This window comes from Triticum aestivum, chromosome 1D, assembly GCF_018294505.1.
Source record: "Triticum aestivum cultivar Chinese Spring chromosome 1D, IWGSC CS RefSeq v2.1, whole genome shotgun sequence".
Taxonomy (NCBI): Eukaryota; Viridiplantae; Streptophyta; class Magnoliopsida; order Poales; family Poaceae; genus Triticum; species Triticum aestivum.
The window spans coordinates 438,234,686-438,258,522 of NC_057796.1; the positions used below are offsets into that span (position 1 = coordinate 438,234,686).

At 44.4% G+C, this 23,837-nt stretch overlaps 1 protein-coding gene across 6 annotated transcripts; it reads right to left on the reverse strand.

Moving 5' to 3' along the window:
- Window positions 1–320: 320 nt before the first annotated feature.
- Window positions 321–4,429, reverse strand: LOC123182701 (kinesin-like protein KIN-14O). Of its 6 annotated transcripts, XM_044595357.1 has the most exons (13): window positions 4,189–4,429; window positions 3,876–3,964; window positions 3,719–3,775; window positions 3,305–3,512; window positions 3,134–3,217; window positions 2,864–3,025; window positions 2,659–2,765; window positions 2,381–2,571; window positions 2,086–2,250; window positions 1,780–1,989; window positions 1,576–1,613; window positions 1,355–1,482; window positions 321–1,261 (listed from the first exon to the last, which is right to left on the reverse strand). In XM_044595357.1, exons 4-13 carry the CDS (start codon window positions 3,423–3,425, stop codon window positions 653–655), a joined length of 1,815 nt encoding a protein of 604 aa, XP_044451292.1. In that variant the 5' UTR covers window positions 3,426–3,512; window positions 3,719–3,775; window positions 3,876–3,964; window positions 4,189–4,429; the 3' UTR covers window positions 321–652. The 6 variants fall into 6 exon arrangements, with proteins under 6 accessions (XP_044451292.1, XP_044451293.1, XP_044451295.1 ...); XM_044595358.1 differs by lacking the exon at window positions 3,719–3,775; XM_044595360.1 differs by lacking the exon at window positions 3,719–3,775 and having other exon boundaries at window positions 321–536; window positions 782–1,261; window positions 3,876–4,429.
- Between the last annotated feature and the right edge of the window lie 19,408 nt (window positions 4,430–23,837).

Genomic DNA, 23,837 nt, shown 5'->3' on the forward strand with positions numbered 1-23,837 from the left:
TAGGTTGCTTCACCAAGCTTTTACTCATGTCATATGCTTAACCTGCAATGCACTACTTCTCTTCGAAGTTGAAACTTAACTACACCTCAATTAGCAACTAAGGTATGCAGACTCAGTGAAAGAGTAGTGACATCCAACACTTATGCGGTCCGGTAAACTGAGGTGCAGCTAAATTTCAAGATAACTTTCAAGTCATGTCATCTTTTTAGAGAATATGATCCTAGGATAATCTTTTGTTATTTAGAGAATGTGACCCTAGAATATATATTTTTTGTTTTTTTTTATAGAATATGACCCTAGGATAATCTATGCAACAAACCTGAAACAATCATATCTGTTTTCATAGCCTGAATCAGAACAGTATATTAAGTGATGCTGTACTCCTTTTTTTTTCAACTTACAATTCAACAGATCAATCAAAAGCATTAGTCAAATCCAATTACAATTACAACTCCATTTACCATACCCCTCACACTCACATCCTTGTGCCCCTTCCGTTTGAAACCAAAAAGAGCAAAGGAAGGGCCCTCCAGTAGCTACACACAAGTTAACACAACCAAACTATCAAACAGCTGTAAACATTTGAGCACCAAACAACAAGTCAAAATCAGTGGTATGCAATCTGTATGCAGCAGTATTTCTGTGAGCTCAATCAGGTTAAGCATGACATCCTTCTCCTGTGCTGATGCAGGGGAGCTCTCAGCTGCACCGGCCTGGAAACAAAACCCTCCCTTGGCCGAGGCCCCGACGCCGCCGTCGAATCGATGCTGTTGCTGCTTACGTTGATCTGATCAGATTTGACAGACAAGTATTTCAGCCTAGGCTCGCCGGATGAGAATGCCGCTGACGACCTAGCCTTGGACGCGGAGTGGCTGAACGACTGGCTCCCACCGGGCTTAGATGAGCACGCGTTCACTGATCTTGTCAGCCTTGGTTTACCGACGGAATGGGCTGCTGCGCCGTGTCTTTGGCGGCTGCACACCGTTGCGGACATGAAGTGAGGGACTGATCCATGATGGACCATCCTGCTCTTGGCCCTCTCGGTTGCCTGCAGAGGGCTGTCGGCTGCCACCAGAATGCTTCTGGGCGACCCCTTCTCGTCGCCGAGAGGCTGACAGACGGAGGGAGGGAGCTTCTTCCTCTCCTCCGCCGACGTCTCGGCACTCCTTATTTGTTCATTCAGAACCCCGAGCTCCCGCTCGGCGTCGCGCATCTCCTTGTCAAGCTCCGCGAGCCGCTTCCGCTTCAACATTTTCAGGTCCTACATCAACACAAGGAACGCCTTTACTACATGTACTCTACGTGAATAGTGGGGCCTTTGGTTCTTCATTCACCCTCTTAGTCTTCTTCTTACCTCTGAAAGCTCCCTGCCGGATTCTATCAGCATGGCTCTCTTCGCAAAGCCCAGCGAACAAATCGTCTCGCCCACGTCGTCCTTGGAAGGGCTGATGTGCACCACCATCACGACTTTTGAACCATCGCCTGTTTTTAGCAGATCAACATAAGCATATATGTATGTATATAGGTTTCCACATTTGATGCTTCAAATTGATGTGAAGTCGGTTTTTTCCGTACCGAGAGAGTCACTGAGAATCTGGGTAAGCTTGCTATTTCTGCAGAATTTGACAAAAAACAAGGTAAGGCCTAAGTACTGCTGAGGTAACTTGAAGCATCAAAATTATATAACCTGTCAAGATATGAAGGAACTGCTAGTCCGTTTACCCATATTTTTTTTTATTAAAGAGAAAAAAGAAAAAAGAAAAAAACTAGTCAGTTTACCTGTATGGAACATGGCTTCTCTTTCTCCTTAGTGCAGCGATGACATCTCCAAGAGCCGACAGAGACAGGTTTATAGCCTTGCCCTCATCCATTGTCAACCCAGATGCACCAGTCTTGAGCAACCGCTCGCTACCACCAAGATCCACGAGCCACAGCTTGCTGACTTGCTCACTCACACCTCCACATCTCCTTATGGTGATTCTTGTCAAGCTACACACAGACAGAGCTAAGACAAGATAAAATTGGGTACTGCTCAAGTTACTACTACATACTGCGCAAGCTGAAACTCTGTGTAGACCAACCCACCAGTGTGATCGGCTCGAAACATTGTTGACATTTGTCCAGGATGTCGACCGGGATCGCCGCCCTCTGCAGTACCACTGGTTGGCTTTCTTGAGGTCCGGTACTGCGACATCGGTAAGCCCCTCGACTTGCACGGAGCCACTTGTGGTTGCTAGAATGCTGAGGTTACTAAAAAAAAGGCGCATTTGCTTCACTTTGAGAATTGAAGGCAGAATATACTAGGAGTGTCAAAAAACGTCTTATATTAAGTTACAGAGAGAGTAGTAATTTACAGGTGCATTGATGGGTCTTTAATTACCAAGTTGTATTGCCTTCTGTGGACCTGAAGAGAGGCTGCTGCCTTGGTGCCAACAAGTCCCTGAGACTTCCCATGTAGACCTCAAGCATGCTTATGGAGAAAGAATATGTGGATGAAGTATCTTGAGCAGCATGAGAAAACAGCTCCTGAATCGCTCGAGGCACGACGCCGAGGTTATCGCTAGTTCCTTCCTGCAAGCAGTTAGCAGTTTCCAAGGACAGGTGAGATGGAATTACAGCATTTGCCTTGAATTCAATTCAGCTCAGGCACCAACTGACCATTGTATAGGTCTTTCCGGTCCCAGTTTGGCCAAAAGCAAGGATGCAGACGTTGTGCCCGTCAAGTGCAGATCGGAGGACTGGCTTCACGTCATGGAACACATCATCTGCATCATCAACAAGATCCGGCTGACTAGTTACACACCTACACTTGAAAAAGATAGATACGCGGTGAAAAGGTAGTGAAGCAAGATCAAGAAGCTACCTTGCGTTGACTCCTGGTCAAACACCCGATCAACACTGAAATCTTTCTTGATCCCCACTGCCCGAACTACGATGTTCTCTTGTTCGACAGTAACTGGTGATTTGATCTTGATGTTGCTGGTTGAGATCGACGGCCGGACTCGGCAGAACACCCTGATGCTTCCTGAATTTTATCGAAATTCGGCTTCTTAGAGTCTCAAGGAATACCAACTCTAAATCTATGCTGGGGAGAACACCAACTGCTATCTAGTTCTAGGATCAAAGGCGGTACCTTTGAGGTCTATGAGCTTGTCCAGCGCCTCACGTCTTCTCCGGTTGAGATGCCTCTGCCTCGATCTCAGAGCGGAAATCTCTTCTGAAACACCACCGAGCCGAAAGAATTATTTAGCCGGTGAATCATCACATGAATGAACTGAATAAACAGGAGGGTGGTGGTCTCAACCATGCAGAGTTGAGATCTCCTTGTCATGGCCAAGTACGACTCCACCGTTGGGGAGGTCCGAGCTCAGGTTCTCCAGTGGCAGCATCATATTTACATGCCCCCCCATGGCCTCCTTCTCCATGCAAAGAAATCAAGAGCTTCTTCTTCCTCCTTCCTTCCTTCCTTCCTTCCTCAGAGAAGCTTCATCTGCTTCATACTGAGAGAAGAACTGGGAAAGGAACCAGAGTATCAGCACTATCTTTGTGAAGGAATATGAAAGAACTCATTACAAGCAAAGAATGACAAGAGCAGAGGGAATATATTCCAAACACCTTTGCAATGATTGGCCCTATGCAGGCAGGAAGACATCAATATGTGTAGTTCAAAGGGAATCTACCCAGCTAAATAACATTAAGTAGATAATTTCTCCAATACCTTATGATTGTTGCATCTATAGACCCAATTAATATAGGAGCTTCTCCCAAATAGCTTCTTCAGAACAAGATAGAAGAATATGTTGGCATGGAAGTTACCACATGGACAAAAAGAACACAAGAAAGATCACCAATCCAGCATAATTTACTACTAGTACCTTAGAGGAGAATCTGCTGCTGCTTGAGCCTCCTGTCCCTGATTCCCTTTCTCCTCGGGAAACAGGGAGTTGTGTTCTTGATCTTTGATCTGGTGCCACAGTAAGGACAGATAATATGAGGAATTAATAAAGAGCGAGCCAAGCTAGGGGACAATCCCTCACTACAATGCAGCTCAAGACTTTTTGGTCCTGGATCTTTCTTGGATCTTGATGGCTAAAGCTGGGACTGGGGGTGGCTAGAGCCTAGAAGCAATTACCAAAGCTCAAAGCTGCATGCAGCACATGGCTGTGGAAGAAGGAAGAAGAATCCTACCGATCCCAAGCCACAAGAATGCACGCTCTAGCTTTATTCCACTCAAGAACAGCACACAAGCAAAGCTAAGCTATACGCCGGAAAGTGGTTCGCACCACACTGGAGAGGGAAAGCCTGAAAAAAAGGGCTTCTTTTCTTTCCAAGATCACCCAAGGGAATGATGTATCAGAGGAAGAAACCCATCAAGAAACAGTTGTGCAAGATGCAACGGTTGTTTGGGGATGAGAGAGGGGGGGGGGGGGGGGGGGGCATGTGGGCACTGGTAGAAATATTAGCACTGCTGCTGTGCTGCATGTCTAGTCCAGGCAAGAGACAGTTAGGTGGCGTGGAGGGGCCTGGATTTAGAAAATCCAGGGGATGAAATGGTGTGATCAAACAGCCCCCGCACCACCCGCTGGAAAACCAATCGGGGAGGAGAGCCGGTGGCCGGATCGTCTGTGGTGCCAGCTTTTGAAGGCATTTGCTGTGTTGTCTGCTGGGCATTTAAGTGTTGGTAGCTCTGTTTTTTATGAAGATGTCTTTCTGTTAAATTTTGTTGCTGACACCAGTTAATGGGTTTGCTGGTGGATTCTTGCCTTTGGGTCGATAGGATGGCGCGCGGCGGCGCGGTGGGACTCAGGACAATGACACAGAAAATCTGGGCGGGCTGCCAAGATAAAGTAAACTACTCAGAGTTGATTGACGTTCCCCGTTCCCCGTTCCCTCGCGTCGCCCTCTCGAGGGCGACTCGGGGGCGACTAACCTCCCCGTCCGTCCCCTCCCCTTCTCGATTCCTATCCTCGCCGCCGTCGGAGACGGGCGCCGGGTCCCTCACGCGGCCGTCGATGAGGGTGGCGGCGAGGCCCTCGGCCGCGACGCCGCTCGGGCTCGGGCCTAGGGTTTGAGGCGGCGGCCTCTGCTGGTGAGGGCGGCGTCGTCCTGGCGGCGGGCGGCGCTCGCCGGAGTTGAGGGCCGCGTCTACTCGGCCGCGCGGGCGGCGAGTTGGCGGTGGATGTGGGCGCCGCGTGGAGGGATCCCCTGCTACTTTCCTTCGCCAGATCTGAAGACGGCGCCCCCGTGCTGCTGCTTCCTCCTCGTCAGTCCGGCCGGATCCGGTGGCGGACTGCGCGGATGTGGGGTTGCGAGATCTGGATCGGAGTAATTTCTTGGCCGGCTGCGGCGGCCACGACGCCGGCGGCGCTCCAGGCGATGTTTCCTTCTTGAAGGCGGCTTCGAGATCCAGCTCCCTCCCCCTCGTCCTCCCCCTGCACCCGGGTGAAAACCCACAACTTTGGTTGGGCGGCGGCGGTGCCCGGCTCTGTCACCTTCTTGAAGGCACCGCTTTGGGTCCGCGGGGAGGTGGGACAGCTGCAGCGCGTTCTTGGCGTTCCTGATGGCGGCGGTTCTCTCTTTAGTGGTGTCGCTTCGCCATGGCGGTCGGCTGGTCCGGCTCTCGTGGTGATTGTGGTGCCCAACTCTTCGCCGTGTCTTTCTGGGGTGCTCCCGTCCCGTTCAGAGAGGCTGGAGGTGGAGCGGCTTCATCTTGCACGGAGCTTCGATGGAGATGTCAAGTCATGCCTGACCAACAGGTGCTACGCTTTGTCATGCCTGGTCGGCAGGTGCTATGCACGACAGATCTTCCAAAGACTTCAAGCTGTGTCGGCTGGTGGTACTTGGCAGCATGGTGCTGAGGTGTATCAGTGGCGATCGCGACGTGCTCAGCTGTTTGCGCGCAGGGAGGAGGTGCCGTTGGGCGCCGTGGTTGCGTCGATGATAGCTGGACCGAGCAAGGTTGATGCATTAGTACAGTTCTGAAGATGGAGCGGTGGCAGTTGGCGGCGGCGGCCTCTGGGTACACGCCGGACCGGTGAGACCCATGCCCGGCAGGCGTCCTGGATGGGACCTCGGGTCTTAGATGTTAGGTTTGGCTGCGATGTCTGTTTGGTATTAGGCCCAGGCTATCTGCGCCCCTTCATCAACTGGATAGAGTTGCTTAGACGGCGGCTTTAGTCTTACTGTTGTATTATTTTGTAAGGTCTTGTGAGAATAATTAATAAAGTGGGCGTATGCATCGACCAGATGCAGAGGCCGGGGGTCATCCTCCTTTTCTAAAAAAAAGTAAACTACTCCCTCCGTCCGGGTTTATTAGGCCTAAAAACAACTTCTTTTAGACCAAGACACATAGTAATTTGCTTACATTAATTCTTTCATTTCATTCCCAATGCATTCTCTCACATGTATGCAGCCAATAAAAAAGCACGCATGAAGTGTATTAATTTTCCAGGCATGGTACCAACAACAATGGCTTTCAATGCAACCAATGAAATGGTTGCATGCATGCACCTTTCCAAAGCGAGGTCTTATAAAAAGGGACATGCTTGTGAAATTGAGAGTCCTAATAAACCCGGACGGAGGGAGTACTATCTAGTTCTGTGTTCCATTGACAAATGATAGTATGAGTAGATGGTCCCATGAATTTGACTGCAGAACTGCAAATGGTTCCAAAATTCGGTAAAGGCTTTCTTTACCCATGAGAATTCTACTGGCCGCTGCAAAGTTCTTCCTCCGTGCAGATCTGTAGTTCTCTACTGAAGTGTGTAGGAAATGGCCCACAGACAGATAGACCAAGCAAGGTTCAGATTTGTTTAGCCTGTTTGAAACGCTATACTTTTTGGCGGAATTTGACTGGTTAGAATTTTATGAAATTCTTGTGTTCCAAATGGGCCCTTATTTTGTGCTAGTGCTAGTAGCAAGCAACAGTGACATCCTATGACATCTGATAAGCCCTTTTCCATGCCTATGGCACTTGAAAAGCTATTTTATTTTCTAACTGGAGAAGTCCTAAATGGAGCACAGTTTGCATAGCAAGTTAGCAACTGAGTACTGACAAGGGTGGAGCAAAGCACACAAGATCGATGAGGGAAGCATTCTCCTCAAATTTCCGCTGTTCAAAAAAGCTCCAATCATCTGGACGTCATTTTGTCTACTATGCTAGTGGTACGGGTTAATACTTGGCAAGTCTCCATCTCAAGAACAAAATACACATTAAGGAGCCCAAAGCAAGTGGCACCATAATCAGGCTTCTCCTTGGATTTTTGGTAGCAGATCATGCCATGCAGGGTACTGATCCAATGTTTGATATGAAGGAATCTTATTCATGGCTTCTTGGATTCTTGCAATAAGATTCAGAGGTACAACTCTCTTAACCATCTTGTACTCTTCTCCTCCTGTACAATTCTTTTTATGGAACATGACCTGGACAAGGCTCGAAACATGAAACTATTGCTTTCAGCGTTTGAGCAAATGTCAGGTCTTAAAATTAACTTCCATAAACGCGAATTGTTCTGCTTTGGAGCAGCCATTGAGTCGGCGGGCGATTATGCTAACCTGTTTGGTTGCACGCATGGCCAATTCCCGATGAGGTATTTGGGAATACCGATTCACTATCGACGTCTCACTATTGCGGAGTGGAAGCATGTAGAGGAGCGTCTAGAGAAACGGTTGAGCAGTTGGAAAGGAAAGATGCTCTCAGTTGGGGGACGGTTGGTTTTGATTAACTCTGTCCTCACAAATATGGTTCTCTATATGCTTTCTTTCTTTCAACTACCAAAAGGGGTCTTGCAAAGATTGGACTATTTTAGATCCAGATTCTTTTGGCAAGGAGATGGGGAAAAGAAAAAATACAGACTGGCCAAATGGAGTGTGGTTTGTAGACCAAAAGACCAAGGTGGCCTTGGAATTCATGACCTACAGGTCAAGAATGAGTCCCTACTTAGTAAATGGTTGTTCAAACTACTTACTGAGGATGGTGTTTGGCAAACCATGCTACGCAACAAGTATTTAGGCCAAAAGGTGGTGTCTCGGGCATATTGGAAACCTGGAGACTCTCACTTCTGGGCTGGCCTAATGGCGGCAAAGAAACATCTTTTTCGCTTTCGGTGTTTCGCGATAAAGGACGGGTCAGAGATTCGTTTCTGGGAAGACATCTGGCTAGGCAATGCCAGTCTTCGAGAACAATATCCAGCCTTGTACATCATTGCTCGCGAGAAGAATAATACTATTGCGTAGGTGCTCAGTTCATCCCCGCCGAATATTTCGTTCAGGCGGGATTTTATTGGGCCTCGCCTTACGTCATGGCATAATCTATTGTCCAAGCTGGATTCGATTAACCTGACACAAGGCCGAGATGTGTTTTGCTGGAACCTTACTACATCGGGGTCTTTCAAAGTAGACTCCATGTACCATGCACTCACGCATTCTGAGGTACCGGTGAATAATAATAAGAAACTATGGAAGTCGAAGATTCCACTAAAGGTCAAAATCTTCATGTGGTAACTTCGTAGGGGGGTTGTGCTAACCAAAGACAACCTCGCACGGCGCAACTGGCAAGGGAGTAATGTTGGGAAACATAGTAATTTCAAAATTTTCCTACGCACACACAAGATCATGGTGATGCATAGCAACGAGAGGGGAGAGTGTTGTCCACGTACCCTCGTAGACCGAAAGCGGAAGCGTTAGCACAACGCGGTTGATGTAGTCGTACGTCTTCACGATCCGACCGATCAAGTACCGAACGTACGGCACCTCCGAGTTCAGCACACGTTCAGCCCGATGACGTCCCTCGAACTCCGATCCAGCCGAGTGTTGAGGGAGAGTTTCGTCAGCACGATGGCGTGGTGACGATGATGATGTTCTACCGACGCAGGGCTTCGCCTAAGCACCGCTACAGTATTATCGAGGTGGACTATGGTGGAGGGGGGCACCGCACACGGCTAAAAGATCAAACGATCAATTGTTGTGTCCCTAGGGTGCCCCCTGCCCCCGTATATAAAGGAGCAAGGGGGAGGTGCGGCCGGCCAGGAGGGGGCGCGCCAGGAGGAGTCCTACTCCCACCGGGAGTAGGACTCCCTCCCTTTTCCTTGTTGGACTAGGAGAGGAGAGGGAAGGAGAGAGGGGGAAAGGAAAGGGGGGGGCGCCGCCCCCCTCCTTGTCCAATTCGGACTTGGGGGGGAGGGGCGCGCGGCTGCCCCTTGGCCGCCTCTCCTCTTCGGGCCCATGAGGCCCAATAGCCTCCGGGGGGGTTCCGGTAACCCCCCGGTACTCCGGTATATATCCGATAACCCCCGAAACCGTTCCGGTGTCCGAATATAGTCATCCAATATATCATTCTTCATGTCTCGACCATTTCGAGACTCCTCGTTATGTCCGTGGTCACATCCGGGACTCTGAACAACCTTCGGTACATCAAAACTCATAAACTCATAATATAACTGTCATCGAAACTTTAAGCGTGCGGACCCTACGGGTTCGAGAACTATGCAGACATGACCGAGACACGTCTCCGGTCAATAACCAATAGCGGAACCTGGATGCTCATATTGGCTCCCACATATTCTACGAAGATCTTTATCGGTCAGACCGCATAACAACATACGTTGTTCCCTTTGTCATCGGTATGTTACTTGCCCGAGATTCGATCGTCGGTATCTCAATACCTAGTTCAATCTCGTTACCGGCAAGTCTCTTTACTCGTTCCGTAATACATCATCCCGCAACTAACTCATTAGTTGCAATGCTTGCAAGGCTTAAGTGATGTGCTTTACCAAGTGGGCCCAGAGATACCTCTTCGACAATCGGAGTGACAAATCCTAATCTCGAAATACGCCAACCCAACAAGTACCTTCGGAGACACCTGTAGAGCACCTTTATAATCACCCAGTTACGTTGTGACGTTTGGTAGCACACAAAGTGTTCCTCCGGTAAACGGGAGTTGCATAATCTCATAGTCATAGGAACATGTATAAGTCATGAAGAAAGCAATAGCAACATACTAAACGATCGAGTGCTAAGCTAACGGAATGGGTCAAGTCAATCACATCATTCTCCTAATGATGTGATCCCGTTAATCAAATGACAACTCATGTCAATGGCTTGGAAACATAACCATCTTTGATCAACGAGCTAGTCAAGTAGAGGCATACTAGTGGCACTCTGTTTGTCTATGTATTCACACTAGTATTATGTTTCCGGTTAATACAATTCTAGCATGAATAATAAACATTTATCATGATATAAGGAAATAAATAATAACTTTATTATTGCCTCTAGGGCATATTTCCTTCAGTCTCCCACTTGCACTAGAGTCAATAATCTAGATTACACAGTAATGATTCTAACACCCATGGAGCCTTGGTGCTGATCATGTTTTGCTCGTGGAAGAGGCTTAGTCAACGGGTCTGCAACATTCAGATCCGTATGTATCTTGCAAATTTCTATGTCTCCCACCTGGACTAAATCCCGGATGGAATTAAAGCATCTCTTGATGTGCTTGGTTCTCTTGTGAAATCTGGATTCCTTCGCCAAGGCAATTGCACCAGTATTGTCACAAAAGATTTTCATTGGACCCGATGCACTAGGTATGACACCTAGATCGGATATGAACTCCTTCATCCAGACTCCTTTATTTGCTGCTTCCGAAGCAGCTATGTACTCTGCTTCACACGTAGATCCCGCCACGACGCTTTGTTTAGAACTGCACCAACTGGCAGCTCCATCGTTCAATGTAAACACGTATCCGGTTTGCGATTTAGAATCGTTCGGATCAGTGTCAAAGCTTGCATCGACGTAACCATTTACGACTAGCTCTTTGTCACCTCCATAAACGAGAAACATATCCTTAGTCCTTTTCAGGTATTTCAGGATGTTCTTGACCGCTGTCCAGTGATCCACTCCTGGATTACTTTGGTACCTCCCTGCTAGACTTATAGCAAGGCACACATCAGGTCTGGTACACAACATTGCATACATAATAGAGCCTATGGCTGAAGCATAGGGAACATCTTTCATTTTCTCTCTATCTTCTGCAGTGGTCGGGCATTGAGTCTTACTCAACTTCACACCTTGTAACACAGGCAAGAACCCTTTCTTTGCTTGATCCATTTTGAACTTCTTCAAAACTTTGTCAAGGTATGTGCTTTGTGAAAGTCCAATTAAGCGTCTTGATCTATCTCTATAGATCTTGATGCCCAATATATAAGCAGCTTCACCGAGGTCTTTCATTGAAAAACTCTTATTCAAGTATCCTTTTATGCTATCCAGAAATTCTATATCATTTCCAATCAACAATATGTCATCCACATATAATATCAGAAATGCTACAGAACTCCCACTCACTTTCTTGTAAATACAGGCTTCTCCAAAAGTCTGTACAAAACCAAATGCTTTGATCACATTATCAAAGCGTTTATTCCAACTCCGAGAGGCTTGCACCAGTCCATAAATGGATCGCTGGAGCTTGCACACTTTGTTAGCTCCCTTTGGATCGAAAAAACCTTCTGGTTGCATCATATATAACTCTTCTTCCAGAAATCCATTCAGGAATGCAGTTTTGACATCCATTTGCCAAATTTCATAATCATAAAATGCGGCAATTGCTAACATGATTCGGACAGACTTAAGCATTGCTACGGGTGAGAAAGTCTCATCGTAGTCAATCCCTTGAACTTGTCGAAAACCTTTTGCAACAAGTCGAGCTTTATAGACAGTAACATTACCGTCAGCGTCAGTCTTCTCCTTGAAGATCCATTTATTCTCAATGGCTTGCCGATCATCGGGCAAGTCAACCAAAGTCCACACTTTGTTCTCATACATGGATCCCATCTCAGATTTCATGGCCTCAAGCAATTTTGCGGAATCTGGGCTCACCATCGCTTCTTCATAGTTCGTAGGTTCGTTATGGTCTAGTAACATAACCTCCAGAACAGGATTACCGTAGCACTCTGGTGCGGATCTTACTCTGGTTGACCTACGAGGTTCAGTAACAACTTGATCTGAAGTTCCATGATCATCATCATTAACTTCCTCACTAATTGGTGTAGGCGTCACAGGAACCGGTTCCTGTGATGAACTACTTTCCAATAAGGGAGCAGGTACAGTTACCTCATCAAGTTCTACTTTCCTCCCACTCACTTCTTTCGAGAGAAACTCCTTCTCTAGAAAGGATCCATTCTTAGCAATGAATGTCTTGCCTTCGGATCTATGATAGAAGGTGTACCCAACAGTCTCCTTTGGGTATCCTATGAAGACACATTTCTCCGATTTGGGTTCGAGCTTATCAGGTTGAAGCTTTTTCACATAAGCATCGCAGCCCCAAACTTCAAGAAACGACAACTTTGGTTTCTTGCCAAATCACAGTTCATAAGGCGTCGTCTCAACGGATTTCGATGGTGCTCTATTTAACGTGAATGCAGCCGTCTCTAAAGCATAACCCCAAAACGATAGTGGTAAATCAGTAAGAGACATCATAGATCGCACCATATCTAGTAAAGTACGATTACGACGTTCGGACACACCATTACGCTGTGGTGTTCCGGGTGGCATGAGTTGCGAAACTATTCCGCATTGTTTCAAATGCAGTCCAAACTCGTAACTCAAATATTCTCCTCCACGATCAGATTGTAGAAACTTTATTTTCTTGTTACGATGAAATTCTTTGAACTTTTCAAATGTTTCAGACTTATGTTTAATTAAGTAGATATACCCATATATGCTTAAATCATCTGTGAAGGTGAGAAAATAACGATACCCGCCGCGAGCCTCAACATTCATCGAACCACATACATCTGTATGTATGATTTCCAACAAATCTATTGCTCGCTCCATAGTTCCGGAGAACGGCGTTTTAGTCATCTTGCCCATGAGGCACGATTCGCAAGTACCAAGTGATTCATAATCAAGTGGTTCCAAAAGTCCATCAGTATGGAGTTTCTTCATGCGCTTTACACCGATATGACCTAAACGGCAGTGCCACAAATAAGTTGCACTATCATTATCAACTCTGCATCTTTTGGCTTCAACATTATGAATATGTGTATCACTACTATCGAGATTCATCAAAAATAGACCACTCTTCAAGGGTGCATGACCATAAAAGATATTACTCATATAAATAGAACAACCATTATTCTCTGATTTAAATGAATAACCGTCTCGCATCAAACAAGATCCAGATATAATGTTCATGCTCAACGCTGGCACCAAATAACAATTATTTAGGTCCAATACTAATCCCGAAGGTAGATGTAGAGGTAGCGTGCCGACGGCGATCACATCGACTTTGGAACCGTTTCCCACGCGCATCGTCACCTCGTCCTTGGCCAGTGTTCGCTTAATCCGTAGTCCCTGTTTCGAGTTGCACATATTAGCAACAGAACCAGTATCAAATACCCAGGTGCTACTGCGAGCTCTAGTAAGGTACACATCAATAACATGTATATCACATATACCTTTGTTCACCTTGCCATCCTTCTTATCCACCAAATACTTGGGGCAGTTCCGCTTCCAGTGACCAGTCTGTTTGCAGTAGAAGCACTCAGTCTTAGGCTTAGGTCCAGACTTGGGTTTCTTCTCTTGAGCAGCAACTTGCTTGCTGTTCTTCTAGAAGTTCCCCTTCTTCTTCCCTTTGCCCTTTTTCTTGAAACTGGTGGTCTTATTGACCATCAACACTTGATGCTCCTTCTTGATTTCTACCTCCGCAGCCTTTAGCATTGCGAAGAGCTCGGGAATCGTCTTATACATCCCTTGCATGTTATAGTTCATCACGAAGCTCTTGTAGCTTGGTGGCAGTGATTGAAGAATTATGTCAATGACGCTATCATCCGGAAGATTAACTCCCAGTTGAATCAAGTGATTGCAGTACCCAGACATCTTGAGTATATGCTCACTGACAGAACTATTCTCCTCCATCTTGCAGCTGTAGAACTTATTGGAGACTTCATATCTCTCAATCCGGGCATTCTTTTGAATATTAACTTCAATTCCTGGAACATCTCATATGCTCCATGACGTTCAAAACGTCGTTGAAGTCTCGGTTCTAAGCCGTAAAGCATGGCACACTGCACTATCGAGTAGTCATCAACACGTGACTGCCAGGCATTCACAATGTCTGCAGTTGCTGGCGCAGGTGGTACACCTAGCGGTGCTTCTAGGACGTAACTCTTCTGTGCAGAAATGAGGATAATCCTCAAGTTACGGACCCAGTCCGTGTAATTGCTACCATCATCTTTCAACTTTGCTTTCTCAAGGAACGCATTAAAATTCAACGGAACAACAGCACGGGCCATCTATCTACAATCAACATAGACAAGCAAGATACTATCAGGTACTAAGTTCATGATAAATTTAAGTTCAATTAATCATATTACTTAAGAACTCTCACTTAGATAGACATCCCTCTAATCCTCTAAGTGATCACGTGATGCAAATCAACTAAACCATAACCGATCATCACGTGAAATGGAGTAGCTTTCAATGGTGAACATCACTATGTTGATCATATCTACTATATGATTCACGCTCGACCTTTCGGTCTCAGTGTTCTGAGGCCATATCTGCATATGCGCTAGGCTCGTCAAGTTTAACCTGAGTATTCTGCGTGTGCAAAACTGGCTTGCACTCGTTGTAGATGGACGTAGAGCTTATCACACCTGATCATCACGTGGTGTCTGGGCACGACGAACTTTGGCAATGGTGCATACTTAGGGAGAACACTTTTATCTTGAAATTTAGTGAGAGATCATCTTATAATGCTACCGTCAATCAAAGCAAGATAAGATGCATAAAAGATAAACATCACATGCAATCAATATAAGTGATATGATATGGCCATCATCATCTTGTGCTTGTGATCTCCATCTCTGAAGCACCGTCATGATCACCATCATCACCGGCGCGACACCTTGATCTCCATCGTAGCATCGTTGTTGTCTCGCCAATCTTATGCTTCTACGACTATCGCTACCGCTTAGTGATAAAGTAAAGCATTACAGGGCGGTTGCATTGCATACAATAAAGCGATAACCATATGGCTCCTGCCAGTTGCCGATAACTCGGTTACAAAACATGATCATCTCATACAATAAAATTTAGCATCATGTCTTGACCATATCACATCACAACATGCCCTGCAAAAACAAGTTAGACGTCCTCTACTTTGTTGTTGCAAGTTTTACGTGGCTGCTACTGGGCTTAGCAAGAACCGTTCTTACCTACGCATCAAAACCACAACGATAGTTTGTCAAGTTGGTGTTGTTTTAACCTTCGCAAGGACCGGGCGTAGCCACACTCGGTTCAACTAAAGTTGGAGAAACTGACACCCGCCAGCCACCTGTGTGCAAAGCACGTCGGTAGAACCAGTCTCGCGTAAGCGTACGCGTAATGTCGGTCCGGGCCGCTTCATCCAACAATACCGCCGAACCAAAGTATGACATGCTGGTAAGGAATATGACTTATATCGCCCACAACTCACTTGTGTTCTACTCGTGCATATGACATCTACGCATAAAACCAGGCTCGGATGCCACTGTTGGGGAACGTAGTAATTTCAAAATTTTCCTACGCATACGCAAGATCATGGTGATGCATAGCAACGAGAGGGGAGAGTGTTGTCCACATACCCTCGTAGACTGAAAGCGGAAGCGTTAGCACAACGCGGTTGATGTAGTCGTACGTCTTCACGATCCGACCGATCAAGTACCGAACGTACGACACCTCCGAGTTCAGCACACGTTCAGCCCGATGACGTCCCTCGAACTCCGATCCAGCCGAGTGTTGAGGGAGTGTTTCGTCAGCACGACGGCGTGGTGACGATGATGATGTTCTACCGACGCAGGGCTTCGCCTAAGCACCGCTATAGTATTATCAGGTGGACTATGGTGGAGGGGGGCACCGCACACGGCTAAAAGATCAAACGATCATTTATTGTGTCCCTAGGGTGCCCTGATACGTCTCCGTCGTATCTACTTTTCCAAACACTTTTGCCCTTGTTTTGGACTCTAACTTGCATGATTTGAATGGAACTAACCCGGACTGACACTGTTTTCAGCAGACTTTCCATGGTGTTATTTATGTGCAGAAACAAAAGTTCTCGGAATGACCTGAAACTCCACGGAACGTCTATTTGGAAATAATAAAAAATCCTTGCAAAAGATGAAGACCAGGGGGCCCACACCCTGTCCACGAGGGTGGAGGGCGTGCCCCCTACCTCATGGGCCCCCTGGAGCTCCTCCGACCTCAACTCAAACTCTATATATTTGCTTTCGGGGAGAAAAAATCAGAGAGAAGAATTCATCGCGTTTTACGATACGGAGCCGCCGCCAAGCCCTAAAACCTCTCGGGAGGGCTGATCTGGAGTCCGTTCGGGGCTCCGGAGAGGGGGATTCGTCGCCATCGTCATCATCAACCATCCTCCATCACCAATTTCATGATGCTCACCGCCGTGCGTGAGTAATTCCATCGTAGGCTTGCTGGACGGTGATGGGTTGGATGAGATCTATCATGTAATCGAGTTAGTTTTGTTAGGGTTTGATCCCTAGTATCCACTATGTTCTGAGATTGATGTTGCTATGACTTTGCTATGCTTAATGCTTGTCACTAGGGCCCGAGTGCCATGATTTCAGATCTGAACCTATTATGTTTTCATGAATATATGTGAGTTCTTGATCCTATCTTGCAAGTCTATAGTCACCTACTATGTGTTATGATCCGGCAACCCCGAAGTGACAATAATCGGGACCACTCCCGGTGATGACCATAGTTTGAGGAGTTCATGTATTCACTATGTGCTAATGCTTTGTTCCAGTACTCTATTAAAAGGAGGCCTTAATATCCCTTAGTTTCCATTAGGACCCCGCTCCCACGGGAGGGTAGGACAAAAGATGTCATGCAAGTTCTTTTCCATAAGCACGTATGACTATATTCGGAATACATGCCTACATTACATTGATGAATTGGAGCTAGTTCTGTGTCACCCTATGTTATGATTGTTACATGATGAACCGCATCCGGCATAATTCTCCATCACCGATCCAATGCCTACGAGCTTTTCACATATTGTTCTTCGCTTATTTATTTTTCCGTTGCTACTATTACAATCACTACAAAAACCAAAAATATTACTTTTGCTACCGTTACCACTACTATCATACTACTTTGCTACTAAATACTTTGCTGCAGATACTAAGTTATCCAGGTGTGGTTGAATTGACAACTCAACTGCTAATACTTGAGAATATTCTTTTGCTCCCCTTTTGTCGAATCAATAAATTTGGGTTGAATACTCTACCCTCGAAAACTGTTGCGATCCCCTATACTTGTGGGTTATCAAGACTATTTTCTGGCGCCGTTGCCGGGGAGCATAGCTCTATTCTTTGAGTCACTTGGGATTTATATCTGCTGGTCACTATGAAGAACTTGAAAGACGCTAAGACAACAATTTATCCCTCAACTACGAGGGGAGCTAAGGAACTGCCATCTAGCTCTGCACTTGATTCACCTTCTGTTTTGAGTAAGCTTGCGACACCTAAACCTGCTTCTGCTATTCGTTCTAATATGTCGCATGTTATTGATGATGCCACTTCTGCTATGCATGATACTTATGAGGAAACTACTTCTATGCTTGATACTACTGTGCCACTTAGTGAATTTCTTGATGAACAAATTGCTAGGGCTAGAGAGAAATAAATTATTGAAACTGATTATATTGATGAAAGTGATGAAGAAGACTTGCCTGTTATTCCTGAGGGTTATGTTTTTGATAAAGAAGCTTCTTTAGCTATTTTAGCCTGCAAAGATAGATATGAGCTCAAGAGGTTATTAGCTAAATGGAATCAGCAATCTCTTAATGCTAGAATGAAACCTGACCCTGCTTTTGCTACTTCACCTATCTGTGTTACCGATAAGGATTATGAATTCTCTGTTGATCCTGATATAATTACTTTGGTTGAATCTGATCCTTTTCATGGCTATGAATCTGAAACTGTTGTGGCACATCTTACTAAATTAAATGATATAGCCACCCTATTCACTAATGATGAGAAATCTCGCTACCTTTATATCCTTAAAATATTTCCGTTCTCATTAAAGGGTGATGCTAAGATATGATTTAATTCTCTTGATCCTGGTTGTGTGCGTAGTCCCCAGGATATGATTTATTACTTCTCTGCTAAATATTTCCCTGCTCATAAGAAATAAGCTGCTTTGAGGGAAATATACAACTTTGTGCAAATTGAAGAAGAGAGTCTCCCACAAGCTTGGGGGAGGCTTCTCAAGTTACTTAATGCTTTGCCTGATCATCCTCTTAAGAAAAATGAAATACTTGATATCTTTTATAATGGACTAACCGATGCTTCCAGAGATTACCTGGATAGTTGTGCTGGTTCTGTTTTCAGGGAAAGAACACCGGATGAAGCTGAAATTCTATTGAATAATATGTTGACAAATGAAAATAATTGGACACTTCCTGAGCCAGCTCCTGAGCCAATTCCTGAGCCTATTCCTAAACCAACTCCAAAGAAGAGAGGTGTTCTATTTCTCAGTCCTGAAGATATGCAAGAGGCAAAGAAATCTATGAAAGAAAAAGGTATTAAAGCTGAAGATGTTAAGAATTTACCTCCTATTGAAGAAATACACAGTCTTAATTTACCGCCTGTTGAAGAAACATATGATCTTAATCCATTACCTATTGAAGAAACTCATGGTCTTGATAACCCGACACAGGTAGTAGAGGTAAATTCTCTCTATAGATATGATAAAGCTGAAATCCCTCCTACTAAAATTGCTAGCCAATGCCTGGATGAGTTTGATAACTTTATGGTTAAGCAAGAAGATTTCAATGCTTATTTTAGTAGACAATTAAAACAAAATGCTTATATGATAGAACACTTGGGTGATTACATGTCTAGAGTTAAAGGTGAACTTAAACTCATTAGTAAACATGCTTCTATGATTACCACTCAAGTAGAACAAGTACTTAAGGCTCAAAATGATTTGCTAAATGAAATGAATAGTAAGAAGAATGATTATGCTGTTAGAGTGGCTACTAGAACTGGTAGAATGACTCAGGAACCTTTGTATCCTGAAGGCCACCCTAAGAGAATTGAACAAGATTCTTAGAGAAATAATATTGATACACCTAGTTCTTCTAAAAAGAAGAAAAATAAAAATGATAGGACTTTGCACGCTTCTAGTGAACCTATTGCTGAACCACCTGAGAATCCAAATGATATATCTATCTCTGATGTTGAAACACAATCTGGTAATGAACATGAACCTAGTGAAAATGTTAATGATGATGTTCATGATGATGCTCAACCTAGTAACGATAATGATGTAGAAATTGAACCTGCTGTTGATCTTGATAACCCACAATCAAAGAATCAACGTTATGATAAGAGAGATTTCGTTTCTAGGAAACATGGTAAAGAAAGGGAACCATGGGTTTAGAAACCTATGCCTTTTCCTCCCAAACCATCCAAGAAAAAGGATGATGAGGATTTTGAGCGCTTTGCTGAAATGATTAGACCTATCTTTTTGCGTATGCGATTAACTGATATGCTCAAAATGAATCCATATGCTAAGTATATGAAAGATATTGTTACAAATAAGAGAAAGATACCGGAAGCTGAGCTTTCCACCATGCTTGCTAATTATACTTTTAAGGGTGGAATACCTAAGAAACTAGGAGATCCAGGAGTACCCACTATACCATGCTCCATTAAAAGAAATTATGTTAAAACTGCTTTATGTGATCTTAGAGCCGGTGTTAGTGTTATGCCTCTTTCTTTATATCGTAGACTTGATTTGAATAAGTTGACACCTACTGAAATATCTTTGCAAATGGCTGATAAATCAACTGCTATACCTGTCGGTATTTGTGAGGATGTGCCTGTTGTGGTTGCAAATGTTACTATTTTAACGGACTTTGTTATTCTTGATATTCCTGAGGACGATAGTATGTCTATTATTCTTGGAAGACCCTTTTTGAATACTGCGGGGGCTGTTATTGATTGCAACAAAGGCAATGTCACTTTTCATGTTAATGGTAATGAGCATACGGTACACTTTCCGAGGAAACAACCTCAAGTTATAAAGTCTATTGGAAAAATTCCATCGATTATTTTTGGAGGTTTTGAATTTCCTCTTCCTACTGTCAAGAAGAAATATGATATTCTTATTATTGGGGATGTGCATATCCCCGTTGATGTAAATAGTGTTATTAGAAATTTCTCCGGTTCCATGTTAGTCGGAATGAGTTTGTTAACAAGACCTGATCAACCTTGTTAGTGGATTCCTTTTGATGAGCATGAGATGGATGAAACTAGAAGGCACAACCTTCTGTACCCTCTCTCTACTTTCTGTTATTTAATTGAAATAAAGTAAAAATAGTATTTCCCTGTCTGTTTTCTGATTTATCCGTACAATATAAAAATACCCCGAAAATAAAAGTTCTCCAAATGCCCTGAAAATGGAATATGATTTTTTCTGGAATATTTGAGAATATCTGGCACTGAGAACACAGCAGGAGGGGCAAGCACCTGGCCACGAGGGTGGAGGGCGCGCCCTACCCCCCAGGGCGCGCCCCCTGCCTCGTGGGCCCATGGTGGCCCCCCTCCACTTATTCCTGCACCCACACACTCCTTCTTCCTCCCACAAACACCAATATCCAGCTCAAGCACAAGTTCTAGCTCATTTTGCTGCGATTTTCGATCTCCTTGCTCAAAGCACCTCTCACAAAACTGCTTGGGGGGATTGTTCCTTGGTATGTGACTCCTCCATTGGTCCAATTAGTTTTTGTTCTAGTGCTTTATTCATTGCAAATTTGTGCTGCTTAGGTGACCATGTTCTTGAGCTTGCATGTCAAATTTATATGGTTCCAAGTAGTTCTAATGCTTGATATAGGCTCTAGGCACTTGTAGGAGTAGTTGCTATCGATTTTGTGGAGTTTGGTTCACTTTTATTTGAAGTTACTAAAAATTTCAGAAATTTTTTAGAGGAAGAAATATGCTTAGGAAAATGTTCCAAGGTGGTTCTTCAAGGAAGCAAGGACCCAGGCTTGCAATGCGTGATGCTGACGAGGAGCCACCCAGGGACGCTCCAGTGCGGCCTTGTGAATGGCCCTCAGAAAATTTTATGGATCGAGCGGGAATCAAAGAAGAATTTAACGCATACTTGCGTAACGTTGATCTTGTGAGCTTTGAGGCAGAAAAATGCCGCCAGTACCACTATCTCACTAGTACATTTGTGAGGAGGTTTGAATTTTCATCTTCACGTAATTCTCCAACTGTCCTATTTGATCTCTATGAAAAATCTTATACTATGGACTTAGAGGATTTTACCGCTGCTTTGCAAACTTCCACAATGGGGTAGTGCTAGTGAACCTCGCAAATCTGAATTTAGAAATTTTCTTGCTAGCATAACTGTGGGGGAATCTAGAGACATAGCACAAGCTACCATAGGGAGCATTCATTTTCCTGCTATACATTATTTTGCTCTTTTCATAGGTAGGTGCATAAATGGTAAAGATGAAGCATGTCACATGTGTGTCCCTGATCTCAGTATTCTTAGGAGTGCTGTGTTAGGAGACAAAACTTTTAACTTGGGAGCCATTGTTGCACGTAGGTTGCATCATAATAGATTTAATGGAGATTTCTTTGGAGGAATTTATGCAACCCACTTAGCTGATTTTCTTGGTGTGGACATTCGTGAGGATGATATTGAGTTGCCTCCTATTTATTTAGACTATAATGCTATGGTCCACCACCAGTTTATCGAGAGGAATGAATCACCTCTCCGGTATCGCTTACTCTTTGACAAACGTCGTGCTATCCATATTACTCTCCCTGCTGCTGCCTTCTTTGATTATCAGGCAAAAGGAAGATATGTTATTACCAGAGAGGAGGCAGATGAGTACGAGAGGAGGGCGGAGGCAGCTCGCCGCCACGCTGCAGCACAGGAGGCAATAACCGCCGCAGCTCAGTACGACCCTGGCTACAACTATGGATATCTGCCAGGCCATCCTTGGCAATAAACCAACTTAGGCCAAAAGCCTAAGCTTGGGGGAGTACGTATCTCTCACCGACATTACATTCATGTTCACACACTCATTGCTAGATGTCGGTGCTCATACTCTTTCACTGTAATATCCATGCTAGTTTATTTTCTTTTTCCTGCTTTCTTCTTGTGTGTTTAATAAACTTTAAGAAAAACAAAAAAAATTAGTGTAACTTTTAGTTAGTTTACTTTTCTTGCTGTAGTAGTAATAATTAAAAAGAAAACCCAAAAAGATTTCTTGTTCTTCTTTTGCTTGTTGGGAGCTTTCCCGTGTAAATAGTTTTATTTCTTTTCTTTGGGGGTCGTAGGAGAAGACCATGATTAAATTGTTGAAGTGGCTCTTATATGCATTATTGTTGATTTAACCAAGAGCTCATATTGCCTTGTCTTCTCCTGTTTATTGAATGCTCGCAGATTCCAGCTGAGTCCAATGCACGTGCACTCTTATTATTATTCACATCGTTCGGTCGTGCAAGTGAAAGGCAATTATGACGATATATGATGGACTGACTGAGATGAGAAAAGCTGGTATGAACTCGACCTCTCTTGTTTTTGTAAATATGATGAGTTCATCGTTCCTGATTCAGCTTATTATGAATAAACATGTTTGCAATGACAATTAGAGATCATAGTTGCTCGTGCCATGCTTGATTAGCTATGAGTTATAATGGTTTACCTTGCGTGCCAACATGCTATTAAAATGGTTGTGATGTGGTATAGTGGGGTGGTATCCTCCTTTGAATGATTTAAGTGACTCGACTTGGCACATGTTCACACATGTAGTTGAAACAAATCAACATAGCCTTCACGATATTTATGTTCATGGTGGATTATATCCTACTCATGCTTGCACTCAATGTTTATTAATTTTAATGCATGTTCATGACTGTTGTCGCTCTCTAGTTGGTCGCTTCCCAGTCTTTTGCTAGCCTTCACTTGTACTAAGCGGGAATACTGCTTGTGCATCCAATCCCTTAAACCCCAAAGTTATTCCATATGAGTCCACCATACCTTCCTATATGTGGTATCTACCTGCCGTCCCAAGTAAATTTGTATGTGCCAAACTCTAAACCTTCAAATAAACATTCTGTTTTGTATGCTCGAATAGCTCATGTATCAACTAGGGCTGTCCGTATCTTCCATGCTAGGCGGGTTATCCTCAAGAGGAGTGGACTCCGCTCCTCATTCACGAGAAAATGGCTGGTCACCGGGATGCCCAGTCCCATGCTTTATGCAAACTAAATCAAAATAATTGCAAACAAAACTCCCCCTGGGACTGTTGCTAGTTGGAGACACTCGTTGTTTCGAGCAAGTCATGGATCGATGCTTGTTGGTGGAGGGGAGTAAAAACTTTACCATTCTGTTTGGAACCGCCTATAATGTGTAGCATGGAAGATATCGCCATCTCTTGGTTGTTATGTTGACAATGAAAGTATGATGCTCAAAATATTATTTATCTCTATTTCAAACCGAGCTCTGGCACCTCTACAAATCCCTGCTTCCCTCTGCGAAGGGCCTATCTATTTACTTTTATGTTGAGTCATCACCCTCTTATTAAAAAGCACTAGCTGGAGAGCGCAACTGTCATTTGCATTCATTACTATTAATTTATATTGGGTATGACTATGATTGGATCTCTTTTACCATGAATTACAATGTCTAGTCAGTCCTTGATCTTTAAAGGTGCTCTGCATTTATGTTTTGCGGTCTTAGAAAGGGCTAGCGAGATACCATCCTGTTATATCATATTATGATTGTTTTGAAAAAGTGTTGTCATCCGAGAT